The following is a 26,755-nucleotide window of genomic DNA, read 5'->3' as shown; positions in this document are numbered from 1 at the left end:
TCTCCATTTCAAGATCGCAGTATCACCTACTCAATTCCATCCCTTTCTAGTGGATGCTCCCAAGGGCATGCCCTGATCCACAGCCCCGTGTTTCTGATACTCCAGGGCACCTGGCCCCTGCTCTGAAACTTCATTTCAAATCCAAGCCCATGGACTTGCAAGATATCCAGCCACTCCCTCTGAGCAGCATATTGCTGGATTAGATATGAACCTCGAGGAGCTGGGGGAGGTTCATGAAAGGCCAGCATTAATGGCCATTAGGGAGACAGATAATTACTTAATGCTAGTACAGCACTTTGAGGATGTAAAGCTGTATAAATGCTATGTACAAGTAGTATTATAAGGCTTGAGGTTGGTCTGCTACCAAGGAAAGCTGGTGTCTGGGGGAAAAGTTCTCCTTGTCCCAGCTTTCTGAATGACATCCAGCTGATTAGGAAGGAAAAAAGATGACATGTTATCCCCCGGTGAAGCTGACAGTACAGCAGCAGGTAGTGTTCAGCAAAGACTGTGCAATAAATCCACAGTTTGGGCCACCAGCAGAGATAACCTGGAAATCAAAGCCAGAGTAGGGCTGAAAGAACCTCATGCAGATTTAGGACTGGTGGGAATGCAGATGCCAGCACGTTAAAGGCAGCTTTTGGTGGGAAGCACTGTTTTTCCCCTTCCCAGCTCACATACCATCACCAGGGCTGTAGCCCAAAGAAGCATTCAAAGGGAAAATACTGGGCCATTTTCTCTACACCCACAGCTGGAAGGTGCCTCCATGGATCTCAGCTCAGAATGGGATTTGGTCTCCAGCATGCTCTTAGTCTGTGTCTTATTTTTCTTTTTGTGCAGTTTCCTTTGCAATGATGAAATAAAAAACAAAACAAACAAAACAAAAAAAAAGCCCACAGTGCTTTTGTTTTCCTTGCTTTTGACATTTGCTTTCCAAGGTCATTTGACACCTTTCTTCCTGCTTCTGGCATGCTTGATGGAGCCTCTGCTCCTGCTTCTGCTTCAGGAAGATCACAAGACCCACTGTAGGTGTCTTCGTATCATGCACCATTTGAACTTCCCATTTTTGTGCAGGAAGCGGAGACATTTGAGTTTGTACAGAGTCCCAGAGCAGTAGTGGAGACCTTGGCACCATTCCTCTCCAGGAAATCCCACTCCATGCTCAATGCACTCAATCTAGTGAAAAGACACACATTCTCTGATTGCCATCTCCATTCCTGCTGCTGTAGGTAGAGGTGACCTGGGATCTTCTTTCATTGCAGACCTGGATGCCATCCCAGGCTGGACCACACCAAATCATATGTCCTTTAGAGCTCTAGGAGCTGGCTGATCCAGCTCTGAGCCTTCCCCCAGCAGCCAGCTGTAAGTCTCCATCAGGACATGCTGATTCCTGCTGCGGGCAGGACATGTTGTTAATTCAGCAGCTCTGGACAGCCTTGTATGAATAAGAGCCACAGGTGTCTCTCAGGGTCATCTGAGAGGATGTAAGGGCAAGAAAAAAAAGCAATGAAAGCAAGAAGGAGGAAAAGCTGCTCTGTTTGGCTAGCTTGAGCTCTTGGAGATCAACAAACAACACTGCTGTAGATTGTGCCTTTGTGAGTCAATGTTTGTCAGTTCAGGTTGGGGCACAAGGAGACGACTTCTCAGGGCGATGCAAAGAGCAGCACATGCTCCTGGCTGGGGATCCAGGAGGAGACACTCCTTCCTTGCCTTCAGCCTGGATCCAGCTGCACTGAGAAATTTTTCAGATGTGCCAGTATTTTGCCTCTGTGAGTCCTGACAGATTCCTGGGCACCTTTCAGAAAACAGAGGGATTAACTCTGACACGCCAGACAGAGCTGAGCTTTGCTGAACCTTAGCTGTCCCCACTTCACAGTTTTAACTGTCACCTTACCAAGCTCTTAAGTACCCAAGTAGTTTAGATCAGAGGTTGCTGAATTTAACTGCAAATGATGACTTTATGTGATCCCCGAGTGCTTTATCTGCAATTTCCTTTCAGCTTATCCAGGAAGAAAGGTCCTAGCTGTATGTGAGGCTGCACCATTGCCAGAATTACTGTGGCCTCCAAGAATCCCAGAGGTGTTCTCCTGATGGAAAGGCATCGTGTCTTATGGTTGCACCAGCCCGCGGGCTGAGCCTCTTGTAAGCGATTCCCAAGCCATCATAGCCCTGTCCTTGCCTTCACCTCTCGTGCCTTTGCAGTCACTGCTGTTCATAGCCAGTGCTGAACACGAGATTAAACAGCCAGCAAACAACAAAAAGCTTCCATCAAACTTTTCAACTTACTTGACTGTGTCCTCACCACGCTCCACTCTCTGGGAACAGCAGCTGTGATCCTCTCACGGTTCTCACTGGCTACACCAACCATCTCCTCCACTGCAGGCTCTGGCAGTGCCACAGCAAAAGGCTGGCTGCCTGCCTCCCTGCATGCCAGTGACTGAAGACATCTCACAGCTGTTTTTCAAGGGATTTTTGATATTTACAGAATGCACAAAGCAACCTGGAGCTGTTTCTCCTACTTGCGTGGAGCTGCACTGGGTGTCCCAGCCTTGTCCAAAGAAAAGGACATGCTGGTTGCCTGCTGCCAGAGAGGAGAGGATTGGATTTACCCAGAGAGAACATGGGAAAAGGAACAAAATGTCCCTTCCATGAGTGATGTAAGAGCCAGATGGACTTGTTCAGGAGCAGGAAACACTGACCAGGCAGGGTTAATGTGAAACCGAGAAAGGGGTGAGAGCATCCTGCTGTCAGTAAGACTGTTTGGAAAGGGACTGTTTGTTCCCCCTAGATGCACATACTGTGTTTAAACATGAGTCTAAAAATAAAACCTGCCATTGACATTGTTTTTCCTTACTTCATTTAACAATCTAGTTGCTTTATGACCTGTAATTCTGAATCACGTTGAATCAAGCAGTGTAATTTGCAAGCAGGGACAGCAGCCTTTCCCCCCCTACCCCTCATCTCTGGTCCACTGAGTGTGTTTTAATCCCACGGTTTTCAGCATTCCTAATGAGCCATTAACAAGCTGCCAATTACTTATGCAAATGAGGTAGGGCAGACATGGAGGGGTGGCTGTAGCTAGAGGTAAATTCTGCTACCTCAAAATGGTCTGAGACAAATCACTGCTGCTCCAAGAGCTGCATGTGCCCAAGAGTCCTCTCAGCTATATTATCTACTGTCTAAAAATGCCAGAGGTAATGCAGAGGATGGTTAAGACAAGGGAAACAGAGGAGTAATCACACATATATTTTTAATTATGTTTGCCAGTAATCTGCTTGGTGTGCACCTTACTACAACTCACCCTTCACCTTTTCTTCCCAAAGCAGCTGCACCCTCTGCTCAGAAACAGCTGCACAACCAGCCTACAGAGGAATGGCCAGTTCCATCTTCTTCTGAGTAAAAGCTCCAGAAGCCATGATTTCCAACACCAGGATATAAACTGTGAGAGACCCCACCCATGCCTTACTCTCCTGGGGGCACGTGGCAGCAGAGGAGATGCAGTTTGTAAAACATGCAGTAAAGAGGTCAGCGAGGGCACCACCAGCTCCTAGCAGGTCCTAAACCCTTCTCCTAAGGGTTACTGCCAGAGCCTTCCCAGGTGGAGGAGAGGTGACCAACCTGATTCCCTGGACCACCTACTGAGAGCTTCTTGTGGCCCAGAACAACACAGCCCCCCACTAGGAACTCGGAGAGCAAAGTGGTAGTGCTGGGGAAGGATTCTCTGGTTGGCTTCCCAGGAGTCCCTGGAGGTCCCTGCTCGGCTGTGGGTGGGCACTGGGCAGCTGTGGTTCGGTGTGTGCAGGATTCCTCCAAAGTCCTCTGCATCACAGACTCGACACGGGCACACATCGGGGCTGGTCAAAAGCTACCTGTCTCCTGCTCACTGCCCAGGTAACAGCAGAGGCTGGGAATGCCACTAAATCTATTCAAGCTACAGCCCCCAGATAGTTTGTCAGGCACCTTAGACATTTACCAACTCTCTCCACCAGGCTGGACACCCTTGCACCACAACACACTTTTTTAGGACAGGCCTGCTCAAAGAGATGTAATACCCATGAGACAATGCAGCTCTCTACTGGTTCCAGCTTTAAAGAGGATCTGGAGCCTGCAAAGACTGCTTGTGCCAACAGAAACTGTCCATGACTGATCTGCATTATCATTTTTCTGGTAATGCTACAAAAACTGTTTAATAGCTTGAAAGTTAATCAGATAGAAGCTAAGTTAAACCATCACGATGCAAGAAACACGTCCATCAGGATTCTGTTCTTTTGGCAAAGCAGAGAATGAAAATCAACCCAGTTTCTGGCTTTGGAAATGAGGAAAAATATTTACCCAATAAATCTCAACCTGGTGGTATAAAAGCCAAGTCTGAAAATAGCCTGAGATATGTAGCTTAGGAAATAGGAGCAATAAAGAACCTGCATGTGTGATCACTCCATGCTGAAATGCTTTCAGATGGGTGTCTTCTCTTTTCCCTTCCCATCATGTCTCTCTCTCTGTCCTGCCAGTGCTCCCCTCTGCATAACCAACACCACTCATCTTTGTCTGCAGCCAAAGCCATTCCTGACTCAGTACTACACAAGATGTAGATAAGGCTCCATTACTTTACTTCTGGATACTGGATAATCAGTTCAACTGCCTTGGCATTAATCATAATAATATTCTAAATTCATTAGGCTAGATTGTTTGGAAATCTATTTCTTGTTAATGTCAGATTCAGTGAGCATCGGCCTGGCAGCATACAGACAGAAAACTGATACAAGGCAGGGCATGGCACCTCTCTGTGGAAGCATTCCCTTTTTTTTATGTGTAGCTAGGCTGTGATGTGGCAGCTCCTGCCTGGTCTGTGGTTTGTGAATCTTGTCAAGAGCAGTGCAACTCCATGAGCACACTGTGCTGCCAGTTTGTTGATCAATGGACAGCTACAAAACTATATAGCTGGATATACAGAATACAGTTAATAATATAAACAACATTTACTGTGGAGCTTTTAAGGGGGAAGGCTAGACACTCAGATCTGCACCCAAAAACCTTGATGATTTTGTATCTAAAACCTGGACAAGCAACCCAGAAACTTCTATGTGTGATCATGGTATGGAGGTACAAAAATAGAAAGTATTTTAAAAATTAAAAACTGTTCATTGCTTTCCTGGAAATTTACAGCACTTTAGATGAAGCACGGGGCCTTACTGCTTTACCAAGATGAAAATCTTTCAGGAATAAAATAGCTGGATCATTTCTTCTAGCCAGTTTTGTGTACCAGTTGAGGATTCCTCAGAAGAGTACACTTCCTAATGGTCTATTTGGCCCATTTAAGCGTTTTGGGTGTTGTTGCTTTCCTCCAGGTGTGGTTTCTCAGCAGGGAGATATCTCAGAAATATAGACCAACATCAGAAGATACATAGGCTTTCTCTCCTAATGAAGGCAGCGCAGGCACAGATGGCATCTCAGATAAACACGCTGAAAGCCGTGTTAGAATAAAGAGCTCATCATCAGAGGCTGCAGTGTCACACCTACTAATGATGTGATTAAACTCATCAGTGCCTGTGGGAAAGCTGTGCCAGCTCTGGCACTGCTGAATGAAACGCTGCATTTCACGGCGGGGCAAACCCCAGCCTGCACCCCCCTCCCTCCATGAGTCAGAACACTGGAGAGACACGCGAGGATAGTGCTGTTCCTGGCTAAGCTTCCTGAGACCTAAACTAGGGGAAGTTGCCATGGACATCTCCTTTCTGTGCCTGCCTCAAACATCCCTGTGCAAAGCTGTTGTGGCACGCAGGGGAGAGGCTGCAGATGGTGACAACAGCCCAAAAGGGACAGGCACAGGAGAGTACAGTGACAGCACCCATCTGAGCACCGCTGTCATGGGAGAGCAGCACTGGCACCAGGGAGGGGAAGAAATAAAACCAGCAATAGCCAAAATGTTGACATGTGCAGGTGGTGAGGCTGGGCTTGGGCTGCAAGATTCTTCTGGAAAACAAGTTAAATTCTAAATTTTGATGGAACAAAGCTTTGCATTCTCTTCTTCTCAATTTTTCCAGCTAAGACTTTCTGTGCATTGAAGTTCCCTCCATTCTCCATCAAGTTTTCCAGATGTCCTTGAGTAGGACAGAGCTGCTGCAGTCCCATGCATTTCAACCACTGCATTAAAATTCTTCCTCCCTACTTTATTTAGCCAGGAGCGTAAATAAATAAGCAAACCCACAAACACAGGAACCTGGTTCTCAGATGCCATTAGAGCCCTCAAGCACTAAGTGGCCATCACAGATATCACCAGTTGCCTTCTGTTCCTCTTCCTGCAGCCAGCCAGACACTCCACCCCAACCAGTCCCGCTGGGGCCATTGCACAAACCCAGGACCCAGTAGGACACTGGTTTTGCCCTAATACAGGGCTGATCCTAGATGGTCAGCCCTCCAAACAGGCCAGTTTTCCTAGAGGAGTCTCTATCCACCAGCTCTCCATTAGGGTTAGCCACAGGCGGAAGGACGGAAGGAGAAAGTGAGGCTAAAAAACCACTAATGTTGTGCAGTGTCAGAAAGGATGAACGACCCCTGCAGACATATGCTGAGCAGACAGGGCAGTCCTCAATTATGTCACTGCTGGAGCATTTACTTCAAGGATAAACGTGACTACAGATGCTGGGCTTAAAGCCTTGGCAGCTCTTGTTCCTCTGAATAAACCACTCTAGTCCGGGAGCAGTAGGGGTGTGGGTGCACCGTGCCCCGGCAATGACACACGTGTCTGCCTAGGAAAACGCTTTACAGGGGGAGAGCAGAGCTGAAAAAAACCCCATTAAATTTCATTCTTCTCCCTTTCCTTTTTGAGAGCAGGCCCTAAAGGATTTGCTAAGGTATTGATGGATGCCAATCCATATATCCCAGTGAACAACCCACAGACTCCCTCAGGAAATCACAAGCAAATCTTGCCTACACGCTGGAAATTTCCTGCTTGCCACACTGATTCTCCCCACTCCGGTCCTCACCGCATTATCCCTGTGCTAACTTCTGTATACTTCTCTCAACATTTTCTAACCTTCAAGCTCACAACTTTGTAAATATTTGCAATCAGGTAGCACATCTACCTGCTCTGGTCATTCTTTAGACAAAGTATTTACCTGCAGGCCTTTCTATCCTCAATAATCAATGGCTTCACAGTGTCTTTGTTTCTGTCTCACCTCTCCAGAAGCTGTTGGCCGGATGAATGCTCTTTGTGGGGCTGAACTGGGGACATGTGGCTACGTAATAAAAGATTATTTAAAATAATGATTGCTGTAGAGGAACACACTTTGCTCTTTGACTTGGGTTCTTTATATGGAGGGCTTCAGAACAGCATTTGTTTCAGTGACACACTGAAAGCCAGAATTTCTAGGAAGCTGCCACCCCAAAAGAGAGTGTGCTTGACTTGAAGAAGACATGGTTTATAAAGACAAAATGCAACATGGCCTGGGGCAGGCACAATCTCACTTTACAGCACTACTTGCTGTATATTGATCAGAATATATATGGGCTTGGTGTTCTATTAGCCACTCAAGACATGCAGTGTGCTGCCACTGGAATTTGTTCTTGATAACCAAAGGCATTTGCCACTCTTCCAAATGCTCCGTGCGTATGTGTTTGATTTGGGTGCACGTGAGAAACGGAGGAGAGCAATCTGGAGCAAGAGGCATTGCCCTGATCCACTGCAGCATCCTCCATGGCTCCATGGACACATCCCACAGGACAGTCAGGGACATGGACAGGGTCTCTGGATCAGCAGAGTCCTTCACCACTGGCAAAGCTGGTGACACTTGAAGAGCAGCAGCCCTTTGCCTTTCAGCTGCCTGGCACACAGAGCTCCCTCACAACCCTCCTTTCTGTTTTGGCTTTCCTGCATTTCCTAGACAACCTGCTCTGGGTTTTTTTCCACTCCCTTTCTCTGACAGGTACAGGTGGCCTTGCTACCCTCTCACTGCACCTCCCCTAGCTTGAATTTTAAACTATTTAACAGCTTTAAGTGCACCTAATGAGGCTTCAGCCTGCACTTTGCTGCCATTCCTTTGCTTCCCTGGCACTGGGAAGAAGAGTGGTTTGGAAGCCTATCGCGGACTTCCCTGCAGTGGAGGCCTAATTACACCGTAACTGGTGACCTCGTAAGTACAGGGTAATCTGCTGTGTAATACCAGGGTAAAGGATCCCAGGACTCCTGTCTTTTCCACTGCAGCCTTCCGCAGAGATGGAAATACAGCCAGTTAAATGGTAATTAATCTTTGAACCATCTGACACTCACCCAAGGTGGGGAGGAGTAACCAGCAGAAGCCCACTGGTTCTGTGCGGGACAAGGGACTCAGGAGCCTCTGCTCTGGGAGTGTCCAGTGTCACCTGGCCTCTCTGGGAGCCAGGGACACTGGGAATGGGCTTCTTTCTTAGAGCTGGAGCCAGCTGCCTCCTGCCTGTTAGGCAGCAGTTACTTGGAGGGACACATCCAGAGTCATCTGCAGGAGGAAGAGGGCACCAGGGGCGTGTGGATCCCCGAGGGGAACAGGCACCTGTGCTGTCAGTGGAAGCAGGATGGAGCCAGAAGTTCCGAGCAGCTCAGCCATGATGGGGATGAGCTGTCTGGAGCACTTCCTTGCCCTCACCACGAGGGAGGCGAGTGGGAACAGCACCAGTGCTTTCCTCTGAAACCATCCCAACCAGCCAGGCACAGACCCAGGCGTTCGCCCTGCAAAACTCCAGGAAAATCAGCCAAGAGATCCATTTTCTCCCTCCCCACTGTAAGATGCATTTCATTCCCACTAACAGCCTGCTGCCCTGGGGCTGGGGGCTGCCTGTCTGGCCCCTGCTACCTTCATGGCAACAAAATGTATTTGCATTCATTTCAGACCCACTGACATCATTCCCTCTGAAGACCTTCAGGTTTTTATGGTAAGCACGGTAATGATTTTCAGATTATAGACCAATAAAGTATTTTAATTTGTTAGGCACATTAAGGTGGGCACTATATGATTCTTATGACATTTAAATAGTGCTTTAAAAAAAAAGAAAAGGAGGGTGAGAGGGTCTGCTTGCATTTCTTTTCCAAGCAGGAGCACTGAAATAGAAACTTAAAGTCCCACATGTGGGTACCGAGATCAGCTCTGATGCCTCCCCTCCGTGCCTGTTTCACTTGAATACCTGCCAAGTTAAATAAGCAAACACAGGATTGCAGCATCCCAGCTCCAAATCTGTTTTTGGCAAAGGAGCCCTCCTCCTTCGTCACTCTGGCCATGCTGTGCAGCAGTGGCCTGAGCTAAGCACCACCTCCGTGTGCCATTGGGTCACAGCTGGGCTGGGTAACACCTGCTGGGTAACACTGAGATTTTACACCTGAGCCTGGGCTCACCAATTTCTCCCCTCTGCCCATTCATTGTGCACTCAGATGAACTAACTGGACAAATCATGGATCTAGAGCATTCCATCATTTTCATGGCATGCAACGTACACTGCAGGCTGCTGCACCAGCCATCTTCCTCTGCCTGGGTAGTAATTGCATGGTTTGGAGTCAATCAGACTGCACTGGATAAAGCAGGGGCATTTTGGAGGGGGAAAGTTGCCCTTGAAGCACCGTGGGTTGGTATGGCTGATAGCTCTGGAATTCCTTTCCTAATCTGCAAAGCAGGACAATGAAACTCCACCCTTGGAACTGTTCAAGACCAGGCTGGATGAGGCTTTGAGCAACCTGGTCCAGTGGAAAGTGTCCCTGCCCAAGGCAGGGGAGGGGGACTAGATGGTCTTTAATATCCTTTTCAATCCAATTCCATGGTTCTATGAACTCACTGACTTCTCAAAAATGCTGCACAGGTAATGGCTTTTACAGTGAAGCTATAAATGGCACGGAAAAGCCTGTCAGCAAAAGGGAAAAAATAGCCAAATGTTTAGCTCAGCGTTACTTATACCTGGCAAGAGACACAGAGGGTTACACAATGAATATGATGGCAAAGAATAGAAAAAATTTCCTTTGTTCTGTGAGTACTCTTGCCTTGTTCCTCACCTGGATCACACAGGCTTTACAGCAGGTGACTACGTGGGGTCTGTTCTCCAAGGCAGAGGCAAGAGCGAGCTCAGGCCTCCCCGTTACCATTACCTGACCTTGCACGTTCTCTTTTGCAACCTCAGCATGTTTTTGTGGAGAGGATTTCTGGGTGGTTATTTTAATAAAACTGTGTTAAATTTCCTGCTTTTAGGCCAGCTACCTGCTGTTTAACAAACAGGCCGTGACTAAGCACAGACTGGAAATCAGGGGCAGCTACGATTTAAAGCAATGAGATCCTGGGACTGTCTTCTTCCCCTTAGGAGCACTCTTAAAAGTGGTGCTTGATTATGAAAAGGATAAATCTGATGTGATTGATGCAACAGGGGACTGGATTTGATGATCCAGGGAATCCCTTCCAGATCTCTTTACTCCTAATGAAGTCATTTCTCAAAGGATTTTTTAAGGGTGTGGTGGGGATGCAGTGCTCTGCTGAAGGCACAGTGGTGAAGTGTGTAGGTACCTGCTGATGGTCAGCAGGTCTCCATCCCCAGATTTAACCACCTCCCATCTACAACAGGGTGGAGCAGTTCTTTTTCCTGGTTCTACCCATCTTGAGGAGGGTGCAAGGATCCCACCTGCTTCCTTCTTTACATTTTCCAGCTACTGAGGACTCCCAAAATTCACTCTCTGTGAACCGACACCTTAAACATCTCAGCTCACAGACTCCCTACATATTCCTAAGGTACTTACCTGTTTCCCACCACCATAATGACTGTGCCCCTTGCAATCTTATTTTCATGTGAATCTCCTCAGTGAGCACGAACAGGGATCACCCTTTAACAATGGCAAACTGAGGCACAGGAGAACTAACTGAATTTCCTGTGGTGGCAGAGGACATCAGTGACAGGGAAGGGACCTGCAGCAGAGTCCATGTCTGGGATCTCACTGCTGGACTCTTCTCCCTGCACCTGGCTCTGCTCTCCCTTTCAAACCAGGAATAGCAGAGCACAAAGCAGTTTTTAGCCCAAGCACGCACTGATCTGGGATTCCCATCCTTTGTCAAGCCCTGGAGGCTGAGCTTGGGGTTTTTGAGGGTACAGGGCAAGCTTTTTTCAGAAGTGATGCCCAGGGAAAGTGGTTATGTTCTTTTTTTCCCCCTGAGTTGTTTTAATTCTTTAATTCCTACTTGCTAATAAGATAAAATGCTGTGATTTCTGCAGGATCAAATGGTGCAGGATAAGCTAAAGGAGTTTATTAATTAACAGGCTTTTAGAGCTGGGAAAAAAAATAATAAAAAAAGCAACAGGGTGGTAGATAATAGCTATGAATACTGCCCCAGCATCACCTGCCATGACACTGTAGCCAAGGGGAGGCTGTCGAGTTAGTGCTGGGCATGGCATTCTGATAGTGAATAAAAATGATAAATGACAGGTTAAAGCTCTCTCTCTCCAAAACGTGGTTATTCACAGATGTGCTACATTTCTCCAGGGCCTGATCCTGCAAGTAATACCAGGTGTAGCACTTCTGTGCTCCTCTGGCTTCCCCAGGGACTGCATGGAGCAGTGAGTGCTAGGCCCAGTGGCAAGTGGTTGCAAGATCAGATTCATAGTGTGCCAAGAATTTTGAATGAAAAGAGCTATAAAGAAGTCACATATTATTATGTCACATTGGAAAGGTCAAACTCCAGTATTTGTTCTGTCACAAGGACATGATTCAAAGGCAACAAAATAGTGTCAGGGCACAGAGGGAAATAATTTTTTTTAAAACTGCCTTCAGGGCCAAGGATACAAAATTACATCAGTGCTTAGAACTAAATTCCCATCCACACCCCACAATTCAATTTTGGCTCGGAAAGGCTTAAGAGTAACAAAATCACCTTTCGGTGGCAAATCTTCTTATCTGCTGACATATCTTCTGCAAAATCAGCAATATCTAAACTCACACTCCCATATGCTTCTGGCAACAGTCAGGAAGTGCCAGAGCCTTGCTCTGTCACAGGCCCCAGGAAGGATTTGCAAGATCCACTCAGCTGCTGTAGGCGTTTTCTGGAGCAGGAGGAGTGGTCCTGGCCCTCGCTGGTGGGACAGCTTGTCCTGCGTTGTGTGGCCAGGAGCAAACAGTTCCCCTCACAGTGCCACAGGGGGTTTGGGGCAACTGGACCCAGGAGATTTATCTCAGTCAAGCCTACTTTGCAAATATTGATGCCCATCTCTGGGGCTGCTGGCACAGGGAAGCTATTGGGAAATAAAGTGTGGAAGCCATCGCTTTCCTGCCTTAATGTAGGAGGGGTCAAAACTGCTTTGTGCAGTGTCTTAGGGTGGATTAGGTCCATCCACTTCCAATAGAGACTCAAGCAAAGACTCCCTAACCTTCTGGATCAACAGAACATTTGCTTTTGTGCCAGCAGAAGCAACAGGACAACCAAGTTGGATGTTTTCTCCTCTCTCAGACTCCTGCAGCTCAGCCCCAGCAGCCCTGCAGCTTCCTGTAGGAGGATTGTGACAGCTGGGGACACTGAGCTGAGGATCCTGCCGCAAGTGCCACGGGATGCTGGCTTTGCTCTGTGGGAGGCAGGGCAGGGTGAACAGAGGTGTCACCAGCCCTCAGCAGGTTCACACAACTCACATGAACCCACACCCTTGGCAGAACCAAACTCCTTTGCTCTGTCAGAGCTTCAAACTCACAGCAGCCCCTCACTGCCTCTCCTCCAGCCAAGGAGTGGGAGCAGCAGTGGGCAGTGTTGGTTTACATTCACTCAAACACAGCTGCAGACCAGCACACAAAAGGTGTCAGGCTGGCATGTGACAATCCAACCACTCAAATGGTCTGGTCCATGCCAGTTTGACTGTCCAAGCAGCTCCTGAGATGACAACACAGGTCAAGGACAGTCCCAGTACGTAGCGCAAATGCCACCCTGCTTGGAGGCATGGGGTAGCTTAGCTGCACGGAGACAAACCATGCTGCACTTGCTGCCATCAGAGGCCAAGGACAGCCCACACTGTCCACTAGTGCAGACACAGCCTGGACACCCACAGAGGAAGGTGGCACCGAGGACTTCTGCACTCATCCCATATTATCTCACCATCCAGAGAAGCCCCGGAGAGCGGCTACAGTAGAAACGTGTGCAGTTCCCATCACAGACAAGAGCCCTTTCGCTGCCAAACGCACAAGACCCGACCTATACCCAAAGCCACTCAACCCCATGCGTCATTTCACGCCCAAGCAGCGCCAGTCCCCCGCTTCCAGCTGTCCCAGGGGTCGGGATCCACTCACTGTTGCAGCTGCCGACGGTGCCAGTCTCTGTCGCTGCCACGCTGCGCTGAACTGGCCCTTCGGACGCGGCCCTTCCTGACAGTGAATGGGTGAAAACAAGGGAAGGAGACAAACAAAAGAGAAGGGAAGGGTGAGAGAGGGAGGGAGGGATGGGAGGGATGAAGCAAGGGGACAAGAAGGGAAAGGGTATGTCTTTAACTGAACCAAAAGTCTTTCGCTGGCTGCAACATCCCAACACTACGCAACCTTTGCTGTGAGGGCATGGGGCGGGTGAGACCCTCTGGCCCCTGTGACCACCACCTTGCACCCCACACTATCACCTGCACCAGTGCAGAGAGAGGGTGAGCTGGGCAAGGGTCAAGGGGGACTCAGCCTCCTGAAACTTCTCCTTGGATTGTGAGGCCACATAGAATGGTCACACAGAATGTCATCCCTTGGGGGGACCCACAATTCCTCTCCAGACAAGAGAAGTTTCAGGATGCTTGAGCAGTTCCTCTGTATCTGGTACTTCAGCATCCTGCTTCTTGCCCATTTCCAGCCCTCCTGGGCACGGTGCAGGGACTCATCTGCCTCTGCCAGCAGAATAAGACCCAGGCCTGAAGTCTTCACTGAACAAGCTCAGGCCGGCCAGAGTTAAGGGTATTGTTGGCCAAATGTCTCAGAGAAGCACCTCGCACATCACCCTATGCTGGCCCAAAAGTCTTTGTCCCATCAGTACTGTCACAGGTTGGGGAAGAAAATACCTGATCCCACAGCTTCAAATCACCCACAAACCTGCCAGCACTCAGAAAACTGAAGTTTAGAAAGGGAAAGGGGAAGCGAAATTCTGGGGCAGAAAATACAGCACTACATTTTCCTCTGCATCAAAGTAGGAAAGATCTGGGGAATGGGAGAGAGGAAAAGGGGCAGGGATCTCAGTGAGCAAATCAGGAGTGAATGACAGGCATAAAGTCTTCTGGCTTTCCAGTGAGATGTTTGTGTTCCCTCTGGGACAAAATCCCAAGATGGAAAGGCAGTTGGTGAACAAAGTGGTTTGGGGGAACACTTCTGGCTGTGCAACTGAGGAACTCAGGCTGAGAGCTGCCTGGGGAATACCCAAAATGTGGCCTCAGGTTGTGTCCAGCTGGTCATTGCCCTGGGCACATTCCCACTCTGCACCAGCAGTGGAAACTGAGCTGCTGAATGTAGCTGGCAGCTCATTCTGCTTGGGGGATTGCCCCGTGGATGACTGACTCACCACCCTTCCCAAAAAGTTGAGGTAGGAATTGTGGGGGGAAAGGCTTAGAAAATTGTTTCATGCTGGTTGTTTAAATTGCCTCTGCATTACAGTTGAGGGAAAACAAAGAGAAGCCTATGCATGAAACTGCATCCTAAAGCCAGCTGTGGCAGAGGCATGGAGGTTGGAAAGAAGCAGAGCAAATGAAGTCATCCAGCAGTGGGGGAAAAACATCAATATAATATAGTGCAGAACAAAGCAAATTCTACCTCAAACACAGAGCTGAAAGGGAAACATCTCCCTCTGTCAGATCTATTACCATGCATTTATTCCAATAACAGATAACTAACCTGGAGAGTAACCCAAACCTGATTTATTTCTCCATCTAAGTAAATATGTAGAGGCAGCTGGATTTGACTGTAAAAACCACTGATCTCATATGTTTTTTCATATATGTTGAAAAAAATAGGAGCGAAGTTTCTGCCTTACTGCCAGGGGATGCTGGCAAAGCATTTGAGCTATAGATATTGTATCTTGTCACTAATGACTACAGGGAACTAAGAGGGATTGGGATTTTTTTAATGCTTCACATTAATTGATAATTTGGCCTCAGAATCCACAGTGGAACACAGGATTTGCTATATTGGATCTGTCTAGTGGCCCATAAAATCTGGTGTTTTGCCTCAGCGATGCTCAGAAAAATTCTCATCCAGGGTCTTTGCTTGTAAGGTTGTCGGCCGTTCCTGTAAGGGCCATACAGCAGAAAGGGGCAGAAGGTCCCTGTGGCCTACACATCTTCAAAACCCTGAAATGTGGATTTGACAGGACTGTTTGGTTTGAGGTTTTTTCCTAAAAAAAAAAAAAAAAAACAAGAAAGAAACTCTTTAACTGCACCCATTCTCAACAGACACACAGCTGCTTTAAGTCTTGGTCTCCACAGTCCGAATAGAGAGGAGGAGGTGAACTTGTGCTTTCAGAGGGCGAGTGGGAACGTGGCTGAGGCCAGAGTGGGGAGATGCCTTCTGCTGAGCAGAACACTATTGATTAGGCAGTATAAAGATTTCCCTCACTAATTCCTTTAGCAATCTTACCATGTGTTGCCCACATAATTGGATGGGGAAGAGAGAGGTGGAATCACTTAAGCGTTCAAAGCTCAACACGAGCTGAGGAAAGATTCCCATTTCGTGTGTGTGTGCAATTTTGTGCATCGTTGCCCCTTGATTGTACATTGAACACGCTCTCTTTGACAGCCGAGCCCTAAACAGCCTGGGTATTAAAGCTGCTTGCAAATAGAGGCTTTCTCCATCCAGCTGGGGGAGAGAAGGAGCTCACTGGGGCTATGAGAGAGGCAGGACTATGAAACTGGGGGGAATGAGAAGGGAAAAGCCTGGAGAAACTCTGACCATGCAGGAACCAGCAGGAAAAAAGAAAAGCAGTGGTTTCCTTCCATGCAAGCATCTTAACTAAGGAGTTGATGAAGATACTTGCATTTTAATTTTTTTAGGGAGGCCTTCAGTTTGTTATGAGGCAAGGCATAATTTGTCCATGCTCTCACTAAACTGGCTTGTAACTTCTCTGCCTCCAGTTCCTTGCTGATCACACCAAGGTTTGGGGGTGCTCCCCACCTTTCCTGACCAATGTGTGATCTCTTGGCTGCACCCGTGGTAAAGGAGAGCTGAGATCATGGTCCTGCACGTGGGAAGGCAGGAGAAGGCCAGTGGCCAGCTGGGCTGCAGTGAGGAAATGGGTTCAACAACCTAGACACGATGAGAGGGGAGGGTTTTACATTTGCACATTCCCGTCTCGCTGGATTGTAAGTGGCAGTGCTCCTCCCAAAGCATGAACAGTTCATGACCCACATGGTTTCTGGTTCACCTGTGCTGGAATAATGAAGCAAGGATAATAGGCTGACATAAGGTTCTCTACCTTCTTCTGCTCTAGCTGCAGTGTAAATCAGTTTAAATTTAAATGCAGCTTAAATTTTTACCCACCTTGGTAAAACCCAGGACCATCAGTGCCCCTGACCTGCCCTGTAGGAAATCCTTCCTTGTTCCTGGTGACACCACAGTGAAATGCATTTTGGATGGATCTCCACCATGGGAGAGTCTATCTTGCTCAAAATGAGGCAGTGGGCTCTTTTCCATGTCTGTCACAGCTTTCAGGCTAATGGGATGTTCCAAGTGGGGACAGCAGGAGGAAGCAAGCACACTGCATGCAGGCAGCCTCTAGCAGGTGTTGGGAACCACACTTGGACAAAACAAATTAAAACAGGGAAAAAAAACCAGTTTCACAGTCAGGAGGAGGGAAAAACTTCTCAAGGGTGGATGGGGATCACAAGTAGTTTCTCTTGCTTCTCTAGATCTGTTGGCTGCAGGCAGGGAACACTGAAAATAGGAAAGAGTTCTTCCCTCCATAGTAAAGTTTCATGCAAAGGGAATTGCTTTGAAGGAAAGGGCTCCTGAACTTCCCAGCAGAAAATCTGTTATTTCAAGTTTTTACAGCAGAGGTGACAGGCTTGGGTAGTTTGGCTGCATTGAGAAACAACCCCAGCTTTCTGAGCTGAACTGACTCTAACTTCTGGGGATGGCGTCACTACCCCAGTGGTGGGTCCAGCATTAGATTGGTTACTCCCAGTACTCTCCCCAGATCCCAGGAAAACAGAGATCAGCTTGGACAGCTTTTAAGAGCAGCCAAAGTCCAGTCAGCATGGACAAGGACTGGAAAATCATCTCTGTTGAATCCAAACTTGCCATGTACATCCTCAGGTGTTTTAGGTCAGGAAATACTGAACAACAAACAATTCCTCCCTGTTTGGCTACATCTTTGACCTCTGCAAATGGAAGGTTAAAAACCATCAGGAAGCTAAAATGAAAGGCTTTGAACTCCCAGCCCTCTGGATCTCAGCTTGATGTTTGGGAGAAATCAAAAGCCTCAATTCAAATGCCTGGGAATGGGGCTGAGCTTTGATTGAAAGATCCTAATTTTGATAAGCTCTCAGTAGGTGTGTGAGGGTTTGGGTGGTTTGGGGGGAACACAGGGGGATTTAGATGGAGGTCAGTATTTAGGTGAACATTGAGACTGTATTAAACAAAAATTCTGAGACAAATGACTCGCAGTGACAGCAGCAACATACCCCGAGCAGGAGAAGAGGTGAGCGTGGAGGTCAAGTACCAGAACAGGGAGTTTTTATTTCCCCAAAACAAACCACTCTTTTGTGCCTGTGCTTCAAAGAAGATGTCACCAGATTGTGAGAGCTCTTCACCTGCCACATCCCTCTCATTACTGGAATGAAATAAATGGCAACAGCATGAAAACAGCAACTCAAGCAGGAGAACAACAGGTAGACAGTGAGAAAAAGGGGAGGGGGAAAACAGGGTGCAGATGCAGGTCTTGACAGGGTAGAGAATTAGGGCAATTACCGTTTCTGAGGAAATGCCAGGAACACAGCACAACCTAATTTCCCCAATTAAGTCTTCTGCACTTGAGCTGCTTTGTGTGAAGGGCTCTTAAGGTCTCAAACAGGAGGGGAAAAAAAAAAAGACTCAACATTTGTTTTTCCCTCAGCGTAGAAATGGGAAAGTGTTGAGGGAAAACGTCTGGCTAAAACACAAGATGATGCTGTTACATCTTCCTTTCAGGAGATAAGGAGGTGTGCCACAAATTCAATTTGCAGAGGTTTTTATAGGAGCCACAGAGATATCAAAGACCAGCACGTTCAATATCACACTGACTTCTCCTGCACGCAGAGCACACCAGGACAGGCACAGAGACAGTTCACCCACACACCCACATTGAGCCATTCCCTCTCCTCCCCTCTTTCCAACCCTACTGCAACTTAGGGAAAATCTGGTTCCTCTGCCCCCAAGCCCCCAGTCAGGGCAGTTTTGAGGCACCATGGCATGAGCCATCCACACCTCACAGGGCATACTTGTGTCATCTAATGGGAATTATGGTAATAACAAGGAAAGAAATAACAAATCAGGAGTTGGGGTGATGGGATACATGGGATAAACTGATGTTGAGAAGGGCATGTAATACTTTCAGACACAGGCTCTTGCAAACGGCAAGGCTGTGGCTCTGCCTGGCTGGCACATCTGTATCAGTCACATCTCCAGGTCACTGTGAGACCTTTTTGCCCTTACTCACATAGGTCTGACAAAGCAAGATGCGTTTCCAGAATTCCACCTAAGACAGGAGTAAATTGAAGCACTTTTCACCTCTGAGTCCTCTTCCTAACGGAACATGTATTTACAGATGTGAAACCTTCCCAAAACCTGAGCAGAAAGGGTGGAAAGAGAGCAGCACATCACATTTCCCACCTCAGAGAAGGCGTAGAAGAGGAAAAAGGCAGTGCACAGATGCGTCTGCACAGCACTGAGGTGCTGGGAGTGGTGCTGGTGTTGCAAGCTGAACGTGACACACATCAAACCTTCTACAAAAGATCCCACACAACAGCCAGCGTGGCCAGGGACTGAGCTGGCTCTCCCCCACCCATCAGCACTGAGCTGAGCCTGAGCACACTGTCTGGGTGCAGAGCCTGGCTCATTCTCTGTCCAGAGCTCCCTTACAGCCAGTGTACACCAGCTCTACCATAAAACCTGAGAGTGGCAGCTTATTTTCCCTCCCAAAGTGAGGCAGTACCGTTTCCCAGCTAGAAATTCAGAGGCAGTTTTCCTCCCCTGTGCCTGTTGGTCCTCTGCAGAGAGTTCAGGGCTGGTGAACAGAGCACCAGTGATGGTGTGATTATTTTGGAGCCCTCTATCGAGAAGACCATGGGTCAGACTAAATCTGGTTTCAACGCAAGGCTCATCTGTTAGCGTTATCTACCATGCTGGATGAGCTTCCAAAGGAGCATGACCCAGGCAGCTGCTAAACCTTGGTGATCTATTGCACACATTGAAACTTCCCTGGCAAAATAACTGGCTGTATCCATGGGAAAGAAACCAGTCTCGAACTGCAGAGGAAAAGAACTAAAGTCAGTGATGGTCTAGACAGGAGATGGTCATCAGAAAAGCAACCTTACAAAGGGTACTGAAAAGTATCAAGAATACAGGGGTTTTGCTGGCCGTTTTAAAGAAAGAGAAGAAATGAAATATTTACACAGTAAACCTTCGTGCTTCAGAGGGGGACAGATCCCAGACTTCTTAAGGAACACTGACCTAAGGCCAAAGTCATAGCAGAAATGTTTTGGTTCTGATGTTCTAAGGGTGTGAGAGCCAAGGTTCATGGGAAGAGGTATTAATCTTTTATTAAACCAACAGATACAATAGAAAATGACAATAAAAAAAGAACTCAGAGAGGGTTTGTGCACCTAAAATTCATTCTTGCTCCCCATTCCAGCAATATCATGTGTTCTATTAAAATATATTACTTCTTCCTGCAAACCTTGTCTCTCCCAAATCCAAACAATGCTCCAGAGTGGTGAGGACACAGAAATAGGGAGCATTTTTGTCATTTTGTTTATCTCTGTGTTGCTAGAAATAAAAAAAACCAAAACATTTCAAGTCGCAAATGTGGGGTTTTTTTGACAAGCAGGTGTGCTCTGCATGATGAAATGACCAGGAGGAGACTCAGGACTGACCTCTGGGAAAGGATGAAGCTAAATCCCCAAGAGGTTTCAAGCCCAGCCGAGGATTTGGAGCAGGATGCCAAAAGAGTAGGGCAGAGGAAATACGGACAGGGACATGTCTTCATGAGGTTTAATGTCTACATAAATCCTTCCTCTATTTGGCATGTCTCTTCACTGCTGATGTCCCACCCATGTCAGGACATCACCTTGGGAGTCTTGACTACAATTTAAGACTGTGTTCTCATCTAAAGATGAAGAAATACTGCCCTTTCCCTGGACAGCTGCCACGTGATTTTGTTTTGGAACTGAATTACACATTTTGGGGGGGGGGGGGGGGGGGGGACGAATGGAAAATTATCTGGCTATTACTGGAGCTTGGGTGGGTCCAGAGCCACAGAAGGGCTCTTGGAGAAACCCAACCCCAGTGTGCAGGGTGAAAGAGCAGCTGGGGTTCTGATCTCAGCCCTGGTGATGCCCCCAGCTCTGACCCTCCCCTGCAGCCACCCTGACATCCTCCAGGACAGCACTGGGCAGGCACTCTGTGCCTCACTTGCTGCAGTCTCCATGCCACCCTCATCTTGGCTGAGGCACAATGTCCCTGACCTGCAGCGTCCCACCACCTGCTGTCACAGTCCTGAGTCATACCTAAAAAAATCGCCTACTCACACAGTTTTTTAGAGAAAACAACAAGGAAAATGAAATCCGCCCAAACCTTTCCTCTCCAATATGGATATGTTCCGTCCCGCCTTCCCACAGAGACCCACACCAAAGATTGCACAGCACGTTACACAACACAGCACAGAAATGCTTCTTCAGCAGCCCCGCCTTCCCTCTTCACACAGAAGCTGGGCTACTTCTCCCTGTCTCCCCAGTTCCTCCACTTTCCTCCGCTTTTCCTCCACTCAGATGCTGTTCCACCTCTCCCCACCACTTCCACCTCCACAACCATTTTCTCTCCATCCTGTCTTCTTGAAAGGAGGTTAAAAGGCAACAGCTGACGGGATCCCTCTGTGATGCAGGAGGAAATGGATGCATCTGTCTTCAGGCAGAGCATGGAGAGCTTGCAGAGAGGGGGAACAAGCTTCTCTGCCGTTTTTGTTACGCAAATGTTTGTTTTCTGTATCCAAATGTGTAACAGAAAATTAAGCAGTTCACCTTTGTTGAAGCAATTCTGCATGCCACAAATGCAGGAGCCATATGGTGTATTTTCTTTGTCTTAAAAGATTAAAAAATGGGAAAGAAAGGAAATGGCTAGGAACTAATCCTCAGCTTGGAACCAGGTAATATATCCACATACCCAGTTATCCAGGCTTGTGGGGCCTGGGCAGGAGCAAACACAGGCACCCAGCAGACTGAAGCGAGTCTGCCTGCAGAGAGCTCCAGTCCTGTCACTTTGTGTCAGCTTGAGGGTGGGATTTTTCCCTGTGTTTCCACAAAATGACAAATTACAGCTTCTCCCAGGGCTGCAGCTTGGACATACCATATTTTCTAGAACCAACTGAAGCAGAACTTTGCTCCAGGTCCCACTGCTGGCAATGGCAGCCTGTCCAAAGGGAAGAGCTGCCATGCACAAACGCTGGGAAATAGACTCGGGAACTTCACCAGGCAGGTCATAGATGTGACCAGAGACAGCAGTGAAGAATTTAAAAGTTCAACTCTTCATAGGTGAGACCCAGGAGCAGTTTGATTCTCCCACTTGAGCTTCTTTGCTAATATTCTGGGGAGGAGTGTGGTTGGACTGTGGGTAGAGGAGGGATGAAGGACACCTGAGCCCTGGAATTCTGCTCTTTGCTGGCCTGGGTAGACTTCCCAGATCTGTCACCACTTCCTGCTTTGGCCTTGGGCAAGTGATGTAAACTCTCTGCCCCTCATGCCACCAGTGTGTGAATATGGGCAATCAGAACCTTATTTTGCTAGAAACCTTCTTTGGACTATAAGGCCTCCATGAATTAACCTCATGATCAAAAGTTTTAAACATACTGAAACTGAGCAAAAACAAAGGAAAATCAACTAAGAACAAAAGGCTGCGCAGGTCTGAAAGTAAATTCTTGCTCTGATAATTAGGTGATAACTACTTAGTACTTTAGTAATATTTGGCAATTTGTGTATGCAGAGAAAAGTCCACCAAAGCGCCTTACAACACTGCGTGAGACAGCACGGAGCAGTCCTCAGCAAAGCACTTTGCACAGACAGGATGAGGGCTACAGGACACCACCACAGAGAAGACAAAAAATCCCACGACAACAAACTCAGCTCTCCTAGCCTTCACATGTCAACAGCAGCAATTTCTCCTCTTGCACAGAGAGCTCTTGGTGCTGCAGGAGAACGCTCTCAGCTGGGATTGTCTCCAGCAGTGTGACACTGCCTGTGGTTGGGGCAGGAACAACAGGACTGAAGGGAAGAAAGCAGGCAAGAGCATGGGTAATCACATGTGCTGCTCCTCATGCTCCCCTGGGCTTTTCTCTTTCTTACTCGCTCTTTCCTGAAGTTTCAGCAGTGATGGGACCACATCACCTCTCTTTCCTCATCACTGCCCAGTAAGTGCACTGAGACCTTTTCCCAGCATGGGCTTTTCTGCTGCACAGTGAAGACTGGTTTCCTCGCTGCTAATTAAACCCAGTGGCAATCCAGTGTTCGGGCCAGGGAGAGGTGGTACGTCTCAGCACAAATCTGATCGTGTTTTCCCTCCTCCCCAGCACAGTAACTGCACTTGGCAGCTGTCTATCACATAACGAAAACTTCCTGAATTGGATCAAGAAAACAGGTCGCTCCTTTCTGGGTAGCTGGGAGAAATGATCCTCAAAGCCAAACATCCATGTTGTAAGCAGAAATAAATCAGCCTCTGTGCAAGCATCAGGCTTGAAACCACGGCTCCTTAGCCTGAGAAGCACTTCCTTCTGGTGGATGGTCCAGAGACAAACTCCTACTCCAGTGTGCTCCAAACACTTTGCACATCACATTTCTCCTGTAGCTGGGAAGGGAAACACGCTGTTCCCCCAGGGAGGCTGCCATCCCAGGCAGGCAGGACAGTGCAGACAGGTACAGAGGGAGTGCGCAAGACAAGGGGACAGTGTGAGCACAAATCACAGGAGAAAGAACTGGAAAGGCATTCCTGGCTCACTGAGTCTCTCCCCAGAGACGAGTACAGGATTAGCCTCTGCACTAAACCCAGGCATTTTTATCTAGTTGCTTCCTGAAGTTCTTTAATGACAGGCTCTCAGCAACCTAACCCTGGCAAATTATTCCATTGTCTAAATGATGACCCTGCTGGAAAAAAAAAGTGTGCTGAGGTCAAACCTAAACTGACTATTATTTCCTCTTCCATATTTTATGCACTTATCAGTCAGTCTTTCAGTTGCCTTCTCTCTAGGTCCCTGTATTAAGTTTCTTTAGTCTAACACCAGAGGTCACAGCCTGTAGTATTCATCATCTCTTTGGATTACCTTTAATTTGTCAATGTCTTCAAAAAATAGGGAATAAAAATAGGCAGTAAGGATGGAATGACTTCAGAGCCATCCAAAAGCATGTGACTGTGTGCTGGGGTATCACAGAGTCTGTGTGTAGGCATCTGCATGGGTGTCTGAACTACAAGCATGGCCAGGACTGAAAAGGATTAAGGACAGTGGTTTAGGGAAGCCTGATCAACTTCTGCACAAGTTTCAATGAGGGAAAAAACAAGCAAGTGAGCCCAAGGGCTCAAAAAACTGATTTACTGTAACATTTCCTATCTCCCTTTGCTCTGAGCATCAGATTGCCACTGCAGCTGCCTTACCCTGTAGTAATCAGTGCTGTAGACATCTCTTGACATCCCAAAGTCTCCAATCTTCACCAGCAGGTTGGCTCCCACCAAGCAGTTCCTGGTGGCCAGGTCTCTATGGACAAAATGCTGGGAGGCAAGGTACACCATTCCAGAGGCGATCTGGCTAGCGATGTGGAGCATCTGGGATAGCCCTAGCTCCCCTTTGGCTTGTCGAGGCTGCCCATCCACGAGGATCATAGCATCTGGGCCGTGTGCCCTGTAGGGAGGAAGAAACAAAAAGGACAGAGTTGGGTCTCAGAAATGACCAGGAGACAGGAGTCCACAGAGTCACTGTTCTTGCTGGATGGGGACCAGCCCCCAGCTCTGCACTGTGAGGACGGACACACAGCTCCAGTGGAAGGGAAGGGAGAAAGGCTTGAGAAAACAGGAGGTTGAGGGAACATTTGCTGGGTGAGTGGGTGCCATACATCCTTATCCTGCCCTGTCTACTGCACACGGCCTCTTAGGGCCACAGATGGAGACAGATTGCCTGGACAGAGGGACCACTGGCTTGAGGCAGCCTGGACACTCTTCTCTGGCAAGACCTCTGCAAAACTAATAAGCCTCCACATATTTACATTTGCTCCATTTAATTCTTATACCACTGAAAATGCCCCAAAGGTAGAGATATCATCCCCTTTTCTTCCAGAGCTGCCATATTTCTTCTACCTAATCTCTTTATCAATCCCAAACAGCCTCCTCTCTTCTCTCCATATCACCAACAAACCACCCCCGATCGATATCAATACAGCCAGAGATCACAGAAAATGTTTCAGAGGAAACACTAGCAGCTTCATCCCTGTAAAATCCCTTTTGTGTCCTGAGCTATCCCAGAACTAACAAAGGTACTGTGAAGTGTGACAGCACGAGCACAGGTGCAAAGTTTAGCCCTGGATGTCAGCAGGTGCAGAGAAAACAAAAGGAAATATTTTGCTGAACCAAGTGCATTGTAAATGCAGGACTTTAGGTCAGTTTCATTCCTGTCCTGTCCCTTTTTTATCCCCGTCCTCGTTATGTGCCAAGATTTTCTGTCGTGCTCCCTCTGTGATGCTTCTTTCCCTGGCAGAGCTCACCCTGTGGTAACCTGTGTGAAGGTGGAATAACAAAAGCCCTCATATTTAGAGAAATGCAAGAGATGTTGCTGTGACCTTCCTGCTTGTGACTAACACACGGCACAGCAAATCCTCTGAGGCTTTCATACCGTCCTCTTTGAGATGATTCTTGGTGTGTGCTATATAGTAGGCACAAGTCTCTCTCTCCCTTTCTCCATCCCAAATGGTTATAATCCAGAAGAAAGAAGAATCAGCACATTTGTGAGATGAACAGCAAGGATATTAGTATATTTAATTATGTAAAGAAGGGTATAGAGAATATGAGAAGGGTATGCCCATCTTTTCTTGGGGAAGGCAGTTTAAACAGAGAGGCCATAAAATTGGGTGGATTCCCTGTTAAAGAACATTTGGAATTTTTTCTCCATTATGAATTGATGGAGGCTTTGGGGAAAAAAAAAATCACCATTGTGGCTTCCTCATCTGAAATTCCTCTTCTGTCCCAAGACAGTCTGGCTGTGGTGCTGCTTCACAGGAAGGTGAACACAGAACTCTGTAACTTTTCCAGCCAAGCCTATTGCCTGTCTGAGCTAACAGCAAATGGCAACAACTTACTGCAGACTGCAGAGAGGGTCTGTAATGGCAACGTGCTGTTATCCCTGCTTCACAATGGCTGCTGACCCAGACAGGAAACCAAAGCTGGAAAACCAGCTTTCCCCCAAAGGAAAAGGGGGAAGCGATGGACATCCCTAGTGAGCAGAGGGGGATGTGGTCACTGCAGACCCCCAGGCTGTAGGGGGGATTGTGCCAGGAACATCCAGCCTTGCCCCCCACCCAGCCTGTGGGCAGACTCCTGTGCACACCATCCCTAGGGATGCTCCCTGAAGGCCGTGCCAGTATTTCTCCATACCAAGACCTTTTCCATCAGTATTTTTGGAGGCAAGACACCACCACTGCAGCCTGCCCTGGTGGAGACAGCAGGGTCTGTTGTGGCACCACCAGCGTGGTGGCCCCGGGAGACATGAGGAGCCATCCCAGCACATGCCACCGCTAGCCCAGCTGGTACGTGCTGATCCTGCTGCTCCCCCTTGCCACACCAGCTAATGTTTCAGGCCACTAAAACTCTCTGTTCTCTGGGAAACACGCAAAGGTCTAACAGCACTGAGGGGAATTTATTTATTGTGCTTTTCTCTAGGAAACTGGGTCTAAAGTGAACCTCTTCCATTTTACTGCTTTTCCAATTTCTGCAGTTAAACTAGGAAAAGTCCATCTGAGTGTCTCTTACAGACTGCCAGTGTTCCTGGCCTCCAGTCTGGGAGTCACTGTCTCCCGCTGTGGGCTGGGTGAATTATTCCACAATAAAATCTGCTGCTTGCTGATGGATTCCAAGCAGCTCTGCCTCACCAACCCTCCCTGACCCCCTTGGAGCCCCCACTCCCCTCCAGCAGACACCTTACCTAAGCCCAAACTCTCTTTCCATATGACCCCTTGGCCATTTAGGGTGCCTGTTTGCAGGGTCTAAGCTCCCATAGTCCCCAAAGTCATCTTCCTTTGGGACACAAAGGGTTTTCACTGCCTACCACATTCCAGCACGCAGGGAAAGGCTGCACAGGAAGGAGAAGCTGGCAGCTAAACACAGCTGGAAGATGAGAAGCTGCAATCCCAGGGACCACACACCTGGGAAAGTTTCTTTTCCTTCATAAAGGCCAAAGATAATACAATGAGTTTTCTTTTCCAGTGAGACTGGAGATTAATTTCTTCAGGCATGAGTGTTTCTCAGACATGTCCTAAGAAAGGGTTGGGACGAGGGAGTGAGGGATATCAGCCTTAGGAACACACTGCTGGGTGAAGCAATTCCATC

At 47.9% G+C, this 26,755-nt stretch overlaps 1 protein-coding gene across 4 annotated transcripts in view; it reads right to left on the bottom strand.

Annotated features, from left to right (window-relative positions):
- NTRK3 (neurotrophic receptor tyrosine kinase 3) overlaps window positions 1-26,755 on the bottom strand; it is a gene marked incomplete at both ends in the record, with an annotated part of 204,589 nt that overhangs the window by 7,092 nt on the left and 170,742 nt on the right. For 2 of the 4 annotated variants that reach the window (XM_082290361.1, XM_082290363.1), the window contains 2 exons: window positions 13,262-13,336; window positions 23,819-24,062. In XM_082290361.1, coding sequence (XP_082146487.1) covers window positions 13,262-13,336; window positions 23,819-24,062 — 319 coding nt within the window. The remainder of the gene's footprint in view (window positions 1-13,261; window positions 13,337-23,818; window positions 24,063-26,755) is intronic. The other 2 variants (XM_082290362.1, XM_082290364.1) reach the window with 1 other exon arrangement.

This window comes from Coloeus monedula (genome assembly GCF_965178545.1).
Source record: "Coloeus monedula genome assembly, chromosome: 14".
In the NCBI taxonomy this organism is placed as follows: Eukaryota; Metazoa; Chordata; class Aves; order Passeriformes; family Corvidae; genus Coloeus; species Coloeus monedula.
This window is presented reverse-complemented; position numbering and strand designations above follow the sequence as displayed.